The sequence below is a fragment of the Pseudoliparis swirei genome, chromosome 10, assembly GCF_029220125.1.
Source record: "Pseudoliparis swirei isolate HS2019 ecotype Mariana Trench chromosome 10, NWPU_hadal_v1, whole genome shotgun sequence".
NCBI classification, from domain to species: Eukaryota; Metazoa; Chordata; class Actinopteri; order Perciformes; family Liparidae; genus Pseudoliparis; species Pseudoliparis swirei.
Window position 1 is genome coordinate 14,111,913 of NC_079397.1, and position 12,886 is coordinate 14,124,798.

Here is a 12,886-nt window from a genome sequence, read left to right on the forward strand (position 1 = left end):
TGCGTGTGTGTGTGTGTGTGTTCACACTTCTGTACCTCTGTTGTAAACATTAGTCGGGACTTGTATGTTACTCAGTTGTGTGTTGACTGGCAGCTTATTGAAGTGTTCATTCTTCTCCAGAGCGAATTCTCCTCCCAGCGACAGCGGATTCCCATCCTCATCCACCTTGTTGACCAGCATGGAGTTAAAGTATTCAAACTAGAGAGAAGAGTAAAGGATGAGATTATAGATTATTGTACGATGGAATATTGAAGGTGTGTGCAAAGATTCTACATGAGTATATTTATTTGTCTGTGTGGTCGGTGGGTAAAAACCTCAGGTGACGTCTTTTGTTAAACACAAACAAATATGTTCCAAAAGCAGAACATATTGAATATAGTTATTGCTATGATGGTAATGGTACAGTACTGTAGACACAACCAAGTAGGGGTACCAATAGAGAATAGTACATATTGGGTATATATCAGTGGTTAAATAATTACCTTCGCATTGAAAATGCAGAAGGTAATATTTTGATCGCCGTGTATTTATATGCGTGCGTGTTATTCGCATAAGTAAAAAAGTATTAAACCGAATCGCATGAAATTTGGTGGGATGATTGGTTATTATCCGGGGACCATTTGATTCGATTTTGGGATTGCTCGGGTCAAAGGTCAAGGTCATGAAAAGGTCAAAATCTTCTTGAATCGCATGAAATTTGGTGGGATGATTGGTTATTATCCGTTGACCATTTGATTCGATTTTGGGATCAATCGGGTCAAAGGTCATGAAAAGGTCAAAATCTTCTTTTTACCATAGAAGATTTTTACCAATCAATTGTTATCCATAGAAGATTTTTACCAATCAATTGTTATCCAATTGGCATGCAAATAATGCCAAAATGTTCATAATTCAATGCCCAATCTTGTGATATGCGAAGGTATGCGCTCTACTGAGTGCCCATTCTAGTTGTCTTGTTTGACTTTGTACATATTGTATATCATTGTACATCAAAGTATAGGCTCAAACTTATCGTCACATACCATGAGTGTTTCATTGTACTCGTGGTAAAGGTCAGCATCCTCTGCTGCTTCGGCCAACCTCTGTGATGAAATACACTCGGTTAAGGATACACCCGGAGCAAACAAGTCAGAGTAAGCACGCACATCCAAACCGGAGAGGGCAGGTGCTGAGCCGTAAGTGGGCCGATTATGAAATAAACAAATAATTCACTCGCACACTGCAGCGCACCAATGTCCACGGATTTGTGTACATCTCGGTGAGGTTTCAGGCTCCACTGCTCGTCATCAGTTGGAGTAGACGAACAAATAAGTGATGTATAACCATACACGCATGCATAGTGTGATCGTTCCACATTCATAAAGTAGCACATTTAATAGTGTAAGTTATACTGCAGAAAACAAAATAGTACATTTTTTTTTTATTAAAGAGGGAGACCCTGAATAGAGTGTCTCCCCCACCATGAAGCTTGCAGGCTGTAATCAAGTCCGGGGACATAAAGAGCCTCAACAAAGGAGACACAACTATCCAGTCCAAGCTTTTACAAACTAAACCCACAACATTGTCTTTTATTTAAACAAGCAAAATGACTACCCTTGAGCGTGTTTGTGCTTTTAGAGAATCCATCAGTATTACCTTTACAGATTTCATCTTCCTCCCAAGCATCTCCTCCATCTCCTCAGCGAATTTCTTTACGAGCTCCCGTCCGTCCACCTCCTCGATCTTCACCGCTGCCTCCACATCCTTGTATTTCTTTTCAAAAACAGACACAGTTGGCTCATTAATAGCAGTGTGGATAATTTACAGAGAATCATGTGAGAGAAAGCGTCACGTGAGCTCAAAAAAGAGAGAGAAAAAGGAGGATAATATATTGCTTCCATTTGACTGATGCATTATTATTATAGTTAAGGGTCTCATACCTTATCTTGGTAAACAGACAATAGAAAACAATATAAAACTAGAACGGGCACTCGGTAGAGCGCATACCTTCGCATATCACAAGATTGGGCATTGAATTATGAACATGTTGGCATTAGTTGCATGCCAATTGGATAGAAATGGACCGTGCTATGGTAAAAAGAAGATTTTGACCTTTTCATGACCTTGACCTTGACCTTTGACCCAATTGATCCCAAAATCTAATCAAATGGTTCCCGGATAATAACCAATCATCCCACCAAATTTCATGTGATTCGGTTTAATACTTTTTTAGTTATGCTAGTAACACGCATACAAATAAATAAATAAATACATAAATAAATAAATAAATAAATACATAAATAAATAAATTAATAAATACATAAATAAATAAATAAATACACGGCGATCAAAACATAACCTTCCGCATTTTCAATGCGAAGGTAACAACAGAGACAGACAGAGACACAGATGATCATGGAAGTGAGTCTGGTATTATATAATTAATTCACACGCACACATGCACACCACAGTTGCATAACAGATGATCTGACTTCATCCCCAGACCACGTCTCTAATCTGCAATATGACAGAGTGATGGCACGAGAAACCCCTCCACCGCACGCTATGTTGTCGTGTATTATTCCGGCTGCTGGTGGCTGGTGGGTTTGTTAAAGCAGTTACATAAATGTAATCTAATGGACTTTGTGCTGTTGTTGCCTGTGGACTGGAAGGTTAATTTCCGGCACTGATGATAAAAGCGTCAGCCGTGATGAACGATGACGTATTTACAGTATAATGTGTTTTTGGGTAGATGGACGTTAGATTTGCTTTCTATTACGGGAAGATAATTACCCTTCCTGAACAATGTGATGTAGGTTATCTACATTTGTTGAGACAATAGGCTTGTTAATGGGAAATATCCAGTTAACACAGTACAGGTGAAGTGGGTAAATGGGAAAGGTCAGGGTTCTTACACATTTTGACCAATGGATTTCCATGACCTTTCCATAACTTTTCCATGACTTTAAACCAAATTTCCACGACCAAACTGAAATCTCGGTATAAACATGAACAATTTAGAGAATTTTGTCTTTAAAAAATGAGAATTCCAAAGCATACAGTTTACCTTAAATGAAACAAATGAATGAGACAATAGTGTGATTAAAAGAATAAACATTTCTATTCATGTTTATTCCTTTAAACACAAATGATTATTCTTTATGTGCAAATCCATCTGTTTATATTAATTATTTCAAACTCGGTGTAAATGAACATGTGAATATACCAACATTTCCCTGACTTTTCCAAAACTTTTATGATTTAAGTTTTTTTCCATGACTTTTCCAGGCCTGAAAATGACCATTTTAAAATTCCATGACTTTTCCAGGTTTTCCATGACCGTACGAACCCTGAAGGTGTTTTTGGCGAGCGGGTTACAACTTTTGGTTGCCTGTTGACTTCTGACAACTTAGACTAGAGGGCAAAGTAAATGCCCTATTTGTCATTCAAAGTAAGCTTTTCACTATTTCCACTGTTACGGATGATGCTTTTCATTTTCCATGACAGGGGAGAAACAGCCAGAATCAATTAGACAGATAAGGGATAGATAAGAATGAGATAAGGGATGATAAAGAGCTCTCATATAACCTTCTGCAAATAACCAATAAACCGCTTTCCAACACCATTAATCTCCAACAATTTCTGTATCATGTTTGAATATAAACCGAAACACTCAGTTTACTCAGGCAAGAAGGCAGAGTCACTAAATGTTCCACAGATAACGAGAAAGCCATCGATTGGACAGAGGTGTGTGATTAATGGCTTCTTGTTGCCAAGCATAAACTAATGCCCGAGGCGCTTTTTACACATCACTGACTAAATAAAAGGATGAAGTGTGCAACTAGGAGACATGCACCTACATTATATACACACATACTGCTATTACTGATACAACAGTATTGCTAATTGCAGCCTCTACTTCTACGCCATCACTTCACTGCTACTGTCTCTGGGGATCAACTGAGTCAGTCCTTTAAATCTTCTCTTTAACCCTCCTGTTACCTTTAGGGTCAATTTGACCCCATTCAATGTTTAACGTCAGTGTTCTTTGGGGTCAATTTGACCCCAGGCTGTTTTTCACTGTGTCAAACATATAAGAAATATCAACTTTTTTATATATTTAAAGGGCTATTTAGGTAGTCAACAAACAAACATAAAGTACCTCACACTTAAACTTGGAAAACAATATTAATTCTAATAATTTTCTGGAGGTTTTAATTGCTGGTGTCAAATTGACCCCGAGGGTAAAATATGTTAGTAAATGTTAAGGTAACAGGGGAGGTAAACAGTTTTTTAGTTGCTGCCCTTTACCCTTTTACCATGACCCATGGAACGTTACTGTTGTTGTTGTGTTGATGATGTGATGAGCCTAGCTTCCTGTCTTCTGACCTTCTCTTCTGGCCTTTTCTCTTTCTTCTTTTTTTCTTCTAATAATTTTCTAATTTTTTTTCATTGGTGGTGTTGAAAATATGTAAAAAATATTAGTAAAAATTAGGTTAAACAAACAGGATAGTTGCTGTTTCATAGTTTGTACCTTTACCAGTTTACCATGACCATGTATTGTATTTGTGTTGTATTTATCCATGATGAGCTCTGCCTTCATCTGACCTTCATCTGACCTAGCCTCCTCAATTCTTCTAATAATTTTCTGGAGGTTTTAATTGCTGGGGTCAAATTGACCCCGAGGGTAAAATATGTCAGTAAATATAAAGGTAACAGGAGGGTTAAACATTGAATGGGGTCAAATTGACCCTAAAGTAACAGGAGGGTTAAAATAGTTTCTATCAACTGAACATTGATTTTATCCGAGGTTAATCCAGTCTTTAACACAAGCGCAAACAACATACTACTGCTGTGTTTTGGGGGGTGGGATTTGAGTAAGTTGAAGTTGGTTATTTGTGTAGCTAAACAGGGGGATCATGTGTTGTGCTGAACAGAAACATGCGTGGTGTTGAAACACAAATAAAGACTCATATATGCTGTGTAGAGGGAGCTGGTCAGCAGTAGCATGCATCACACTGTGTCTGTGTGTGTGGCAGATGGTGAGTGGGCCTGCTAGGTATTCTACAGGGTGGCCTGCTGAGTAAGACCGTACATCCTAATTACTAAAGACACACACACACACACACACACACACACACACACACACACACACACACACACACGCACGCAAGCACAAGCTCTTTCCTCTCCAGTCTCTAAGGTAAGTCACACACATATGAACAGTCAAAGTCAACTCAGTTTAAAGAGCTACAGTATATCAGCATGACATTTAATGTACGCTAATGGTTTTCAACATCGTGGGAGTTTATTTCTGTGCTTCTGAACTTAGTGTGTCATGACATTGGTCTCTGGGCCATATGCAGATGTTGTACAGCAAATATATGCCAGTCGGTTGTGCTTCCATTGGACGGTGGAGCAGAGGGGAGGGGGAGGAGCTACAGACCCCATCCATCTCAATCTGATCTGATGATGTCATCTGCTTCATATCCGACGGTCTCTATTTACCATAAAGTGCATTCATGTCTCTGAATTTAAGTTCTTGTCAGATACCACATGGTAAATAAGCAACCTCCTCTTTACATTTCTCTGGTATGGCCATATAGTGTGTGTGTGTGTGTGTGTGTTTTTAAATGTGTGTGATCTCTTACCTTCTGTAGCAATTTAGCTCCAGAGTATCTGGCGGACAGGGCAGTAATCTCTTTGCCAAAGGACACAGCCCACTGCTGCACCCTGGACACAGAGAACCAAAGATCAGTGACAGATGATCAACACTGTTATCAATATCTATGAAAACAATGCAATAACCAAAAGGGCATGGCAGGTTTATTTGCAGATTAATTCATGTGGCCGTACTGTTCAATCAGTCAAAGGGACTCTTCACATCATGGCGGCCCAAAAGAGTTTACAAAGTAAATACACGTGTTTATTACCGACAAAATTATGACTTATGAATTATGACTTTCCGTATTTTGGATTTGTAAAATGCATGACAATAAACTGAAGAAAAGCACTGAGTAAATGTCACAATTGACTCTATTAGCAACAACTCATTGCGTTTTAACTCTGAAACCCAAATCACATTTGAATTAATGTTACTGCTTGAAGCAGGAGAGTACTTCCTTCGAGTGTAAAAAAAAATAGACAAAGAGATAAGGCTGGTTCCTAAATCACCCTCTTTACGAACCCTTTCACGTGTATCTCGCCTGAAAAATAAGCCTCATAAAACAAGGTCCAAAGTGACCCTGAAGGTATGCAGACAATTCTAAAAAGAGCTTTAATTCCCCAATAACAGATTAAAACAGATTACCGTGAAGGTGACAGTACAAGCTGACACTCCCCCAGGTCAAGAGGTTACTCTGCGCTCTATAACATGCAGTCTTTCTACAAATCCTTCACGTGAATGCAGCCACGGCGAGTTAATCGAGGTTAGAGCGTAGACAGGATGTGACAGATGGCTCAACCTATGGGGAGCCGGCCGGCCCGCTGCTGGTTGGGACGCAGGGTCGCCACATCGATAACCCGCCAGCCGCGGCGCTCAAGATATCGTTGTGACTTGTTGATGTGATTTATAGCTGTCGCTGTTTTACAGTAGATGAACTGTTTGTTGCGTGTCTAAGACTGAAGGCTGTTAAAGAGCAATGCCGTGAGCTAGAATACCACTGAGGCTAATCAAGGTCAGATGTCTATATTTAATTTAATTTTACACTGCAGTCATTAGTATTATATTTGTGTATGCATATATGTTGTGTTTATATATATATATTTTATTTTGTATTTTATATTTTACTTTGTATACTTTGCACAGTCATTGTATTATATTTGTTTCAATTTATATACATATATATACTTCATTTTGTATTTTATATTTTACTTGTATACATCTATATCTTTCATCCCTGTTTTTTATATTTTATATTTACATTTTATTCTCGTGTGTTTAGTTTATTGGTGCTGCTACTGTGACGACAAATTTCCCCTTGGGGATTAATAAAGTATATATCTATCTATCTATCTATCTATCTATGAAGACAGAGCTTTAGGCTCATCATGGACCAAATACAACACAGTAAGTAACGTTCCAAGGTCATGGTAAACTGGTAAAGGCAGCAACTATGAAACTTGTTTAACGTAGAAAGAAAATGATAAAATCTCAACTGCGGGCATTTATGAGGTTATTTCGGGAGTTTCACAATAAAAAATGTGTTGCTCATCTCCTAAATGTTTTTTTTTAATGTGTCATTGCTAGTGATGTCTTTCTGACGGTTATCTGTGGAGCGATGTTCCCTCAGAGGCTAAACTTGACCTCTTGGGCCTAAAATGCTCGGGTCATGTCCCGCTAACTTCCAGAGCCAGTTCCGCTGAGAGTGGACAATCAATCTGTGCTTTTATGGCTTTCAGCGCAATTAACAAAATGCTGTGTATTTCTGAGTTTCTCTGAGTCTCTCAACCACTTCCACTTTAACACACAGTTAATAGGCTATTGTGGACTGACAGCACTGTATCGATCTGTTAGTGTTTTTAGTCAGCAGAAGGTTTGAAAGAAGGGAGAAGAGCTTCGTCTGCAGCGTTTCGTTCCCCAAAGAAAGAAACGAGGCGGAGAAACTGACTACAAACTGAACACTGGTGTGAAAATAAAACACATTGGGCAAAACGGCTTGTTTAGAAGCGATCTTTGTGTTTGGGAATGTAAATATGTTTTCACGAGCAGTGAGGGGATATAAAAAAATTTGAAGGGAGATGCAAATAAATCAAAATCAAAAGAATTGTATGAATGACAAGTCTTTGTCGCATGTCACTGTTATGCAAAAAATATGTTGTCAATTAAAGATATGAATGAAAAAACACACATATTTAATGCAATGTCACATGCAGCCCTCCATACTGTAAGCTCTGACTGCACAATGGATCAATAGAGATGAAAACTGGAAAGAGTTTACAGGCATGTGAGGGTGTCTTTAAAGGTACGGTGGGTATTGAGTCATGTATTTTAGATTTATTTTTTTACAAATTTGAAATTCCCTTTACGTCCAAACAGCAATCAACAAATAATTTGACGATTATTATTTGTGCTGCTGGCTAATTTCATTTGAAAATAATTGGCAACAGTGAGCTGGGTTTGTAGATAGATAGATGATAGATAGATAGATATATACTTTATTAATCCCCAAGGGGAAATTTGTCGTCACAGTAGCAGCACCAATAAACTAAACAAAAAATAAAAAAAAAAAAATGAAAAAACAGGATGAAATATATACAAAAATAAATAAAAATATATATATATATATATATATATATATATATATATATAATAAATATACATACACAATACTAAATTAAATATAAAATATAAATATAATATAAAAAATAAAAGTGTGTGTATGTGTGTAGTGTAGGTTTGTCATCTTCAACATGCTTGGCTGTAGCTGACTAGAGGGTGTAGGAAAGTTTGGCAGTTAGCTCCACCCCCATGTCACAGGTGCCCATATGGCCCATATGTATCTGTGTGGAGTCATCAGCCAAAATAGAAAGGACAACGTTACACGTAGACTCGGCACAGTAGTGTGTCCACGGGGGGAAATGAACTGGTACAATTGTTGATTTAATGTCTCAATAAAGAAAACGGTTTGCGGCCATCTTATTGGACGAGTGAAGTCAGTCACGTCAAGATCCTTGGAATAGATGTCATGCAAATGTGCGAGATCAAATATTTGGATGAATAAATTAAGTTTTATGCAGTGAAAAGTGATTGTGTTGAAAATGAAATATACACGTGCAAATGTGTCTCTCATAAAACCTGCACAATCTATGTATGGATGATCTATGTCAATGTAAATGCTCTCTCTCTCGCTCTCTCTTTCTCTCTCTCTCCGAACGTGAGAAACGGAGTGTGAGGGTTATTCTCGTGCAACTGTACTCACGTTTCTGGTGAGAGCTTCATCTGGCCCTCGACCACCAGGCACAGCGAGCTGGAGAGGATAATCCACAGCAGCGGCATCAGCCTCCCTCTGTGCGGCCCACTTCTGTCCCATTTGCTGGCATTCCCGGCATTCCCCCAGATCCAGCGAGTCATCCCTGCAGCTGCCACGATCAGTCCAACAAGTGTTGCACGCTGGCTCCAAGAGAAAAGATATTAAATGAGTGAAGTCGCAGCCTATTAAACCAAAATTAAGAAGTTTAAAAGCTCTAAACAGCTGAGCAGAACTGGGTGGTTGATACTTATCTGTGGGTGTGTCCCCATGAGCAGCCAATATATGTGATATCTTGTTAATATGAAATATTGACTATATTATTGACTATAATGTGGTAATCATATTGTACCACAAAGACAAAGACAAATTTAGAAATAACAGGGAAAATCAAATTCTCAACTTGCTCATACTTAAAAAGAATAACACGATTTGTCAACTTGCCTGGTAAAGTAATCGTTTCCCAAATAAAAAGATAAAATCCACAATTTTCTCAAACACATTCCCGCATAGGAAATGTTACTTCCTGTATTCTTGTTGATCTTAGTTTGTACTCTAGGTTGAAATGCACTTATTGTAAGTCGCTTTGGATAAAAGCGTCTGCTAAATGACATGTAATGTAATGTAAGAGTTAAAATCTTGAACCTCTCCAGATACGTGAAGAGAGGCAGACCTTGCAACTAAGCAGCCTAAAATCATCGGAGAATGTGTGAGGCCTGTTCAGGAAAAGCAAAGGATCCAGAAAGCTCACATGAGACATGCAGCCACAGAACGCATGTCATCCTTAAAGCAGTCACAGGTTTAAGGCTCAATCTGGCTTCGAAGAAACACACTGAGAAACACACGCGCCAGAGTCTGTGAGCAGAAAGATTTGAGAGCTGCTTTTACCGTGAGCCAAAAGATTAAAAACAAGCCCGCTAATTTATAAAGGAGCACAAGCTGGAGCCAAAAAGTGGGTTAAAATCAATCAATATAGACGGAATGTCACTGAAGATTACTCACGATGTTATGTGGTCACAGCTTTAAAACCATCGCCTTTGAGACATGTGGGTCTGGAGAGAAAGTTCAAATATGACGGATAAAAAGTGTCCGATTGAAGATTTGGTGTCAGCTCAGCTGGTTACCACAGCAACAACAACAATAGAGTCTAGGAAGCTCCTGTCTCCAGTGTCAAAGGTCACGTCTGCGCACCAGGAGTCACAAAGGAGCCCCGCCATGTTCTTACAACTCCCTCTCCACACCTTGCAATCCTATTTCTCGCGCTCGCATCATCCGCCGCTCTCCTCCATGCTCCCTCTCGTCGGTCTAAAGGATGCTGGGGGGGGGGGGGGAGGGATGAAAAACTTGGGTCGTCCCGGTAAACTTTTGGTCTTAAATCCTTGTTATCGGAAAGCGAGGTGTTCCCAAACAGGAATCGCACACATATTCCCAAAAATCAGGTGTTTCTGCCGTCCTTTCCTGAAGGAATCCTTCCTGCCGACAGAAACCACGCAGCACAGGGACACGGACTCTACGAGTGAGATGGAGGGAATGATAGATGGAGGGATAGTGGGACTTCCTCTCTCTCTCCAGCGTATCTCTTCCTGCTCTGCGGGACCAGTTTATACCATAATCCAGGCAGGATTAAACCCCTCCTCCCTCCATCCCTCTCACACACGCACACACACACACATTAAAACAAACACTATCTCCCTCTCCTGCCCTTATCTTTACTCCAACGCTCTTTGACCTACTGTCATTCTAGTCCTGCTTTTCTATCCCTCTATTTCCCCCTTAATCTTACTCAACATGCATCTCCATCCTTCTTCTCCATTTATCTCGTACTTCTGTTTTATTGAGAAAGAGAATGGATGGAAGAAAAGGTGGCAGTGGTAAGAATGAACTGAGGTCATCTGTCAGGAGGGGAGAAAGAAAGAAAGAAGAGAAGTGGGGAAAGGAGAGTAAAAGAAAAGGCAAAAAAAGAATGGAGAAATGGGAGAAAATGGGAATATATCAGGAAGAAGAGAGGAAGAGGAGAGTCCTGGTGGGACGGTTGTAGTTGCATCAAGAAGGGAGTCTCAATGTGTGGTGGAAGATGCACTTGACTGCTTCAATCTTATAACATACACACATGAGACACCTAGTGGACTCTCACGGTACCACATGTGACGTTGAAATGACGTGGAGAGCTCAAATGGGTTGTCTGCTACTGGGACCATTAAGCAACATTTAACACAATACCAGGGACACACAGTCCAAATCACACACACACAAATAAACTCACAAACAAATACATAAACACTGGCATATATGTATACACACGCGTAAATACTTTTGCATATATGAACAATGAATCAAAATGCAGTAAAACAATCTGGCACATACACACTCATGTAGAAAGGGTCCGATTAATAACATGAATAGTGAAGACACTGACTGAAATGTAGTGTCAGGAACACACACACACACACACACACACACACACACACACACACACACACACACACACACACACACACACACACACACACACACACACACACACACACACACACACACACACACACACACACAACTTATATACAGTATAACAGCTGTTGGAATCCTCCTCCCCCACTGACCCAGATCACTGTGGGGATGAGTCCCCCCCACCTACCTCTAACGTAGATGAATTTTCCTATCAGCAGAAGAGTTTAATAACTAAAGCAACATTCAAAGACTTGGGTTTAAATCAGTTAGAATTTCCCCGAGCCTGGTCCAGTTGCTGCTTTAGAAAAATCGTTCCTCATAAACCGAACACTTGTCAACCGAACACTCAAAATCATAATAAATACCAAAACTGAGGCGGTGAAATTATTATTCTATTGTATTTCCTTTCATTCATCTATCAAGTCCAGTTCAGTCTTTGGTTTTCCACAATACCAGGCTTTTCTTTTACGATATTTTCTTTTACACTTATGATTTTTCCCTATTAATACTTTTTACGGTGCAATAGCCTTTTTAGTTTTTAGACTTATTTTTTCATTTACTTCTTTTTCAACACATCTCGATATGAATACATAAACTGTGATCCTCAAACACCATCAATCACGACTGTTGGAGAGAAGAACAAAGACAAACCCCTCACCTGTGCCCCTGCTAGTTATGACGCCAACTTGTCTTGTCTGATGGTCGGAGACTGGAAGAAAATGCCGTGAAGAATGATTCCTAAAATTCAGTTTGAACTCAGGACAACTCTTTAGCGTAGGAACAAAGCCTAAAAGACATAAAATGACATAAACCATGTAAACACATTTCTCTATGTTTTCTTCACCTTTTGTACTTCCAAAGTAAAAACAGTTAATGCAGAGGACATCCTCCATTTGGTTTGGACTCCCTGAAAAAACTGAAGACCCCGCCTCTCTGGAGAGACACACACACACACACACACACACACACATCATTGATTAGTTTAAGCCAGGCTAATAGTCAGCCCTTAGTTTTAGCTCCATCAGCAAAGCCAGTGGTCTGGAACTTGTGTGTGTGTGTGTGTGTGTCTTTCCTGATGTTTTCCTAATAATTGAATTGAACTTTACTTCTCAGTTTTTGTGCTGTCGCTGATTCTGCTTTTGGGGTTTTAATCATCTGCTTCTTTAAATTCTGATGTTAATTACCGTGTGTGGTTGGTTGGGGAGAGGAAGCAGGAAGGAAGGGAAAGGCAGACAAATTCCTCTGGTGTAAGAAGAACAAGTGGGCAGCGTTTCCTATCAGTGTTTGGGTTCCCAGCTATTATTTGTGAGCCATCAACAGCCCTGAAAACAACAACAGTCAGCACTAATGGACTGAAGCCTTTGTCAAGCGAAGATATTGAAAATAGAGCAGCCTTACGTCTCTTCTAAATAATTATACTCTATGCCTGTATGCCAAGGGGAGAGTGGCTGACGGGTCATTATCCCGGGTCTATGGTTGCCATGGGAGAC

The 12,886-nt window shown here is 39.6% G+C and overlaps 1 protein-coding gene across 3 annotated transcripts in view; it reads right to left on the reverse strand.

The window, feature by feature from the left end:
• The window catches only part of cacna2d4a (calcium channel, voltage-dependent, alpha 2/delta subunit 4a), an 82,182-nt gene extending 72,059 nt beyond the window's left edge, over positions 1-10,123 (reverse strand). For all 3 annotated transcript variants that reach the window (XR_008832969.1, XR_008832968.1, XM_056424334.1), the window contains exons 1-6: positions 9,951-10,123; positions 8,901-9,091; positions 5,631-5,712; positions 1,636-1,752; positions 1,023-1,082; positions 36-198 (exon numbers count right to left, since the gene is read on the reverse strand). Coding sequence is in view for 1 of the 3 variants with exons in the window: in XM_056424334.1 (XP_056280309.1) it covers positions 36-198; positions 1,023-1,082; positions 1,636-1,752; positions 5,631-5,712; positions 8,901-9,052 (574 nt within the window). In the remaining 2 variants the exon portion in view is untranslated. The remainder of the gene's footprint in view (positions 1-35; positions 199-1,022; positions 1,083-1,635; positions 1,753-5,630; positions 5,713-8,900; positions 9,092-9,950) is intronic.
• Between the last annotated feature and the right edge of the window lie 2,763 nt (positions 10,124-12,886).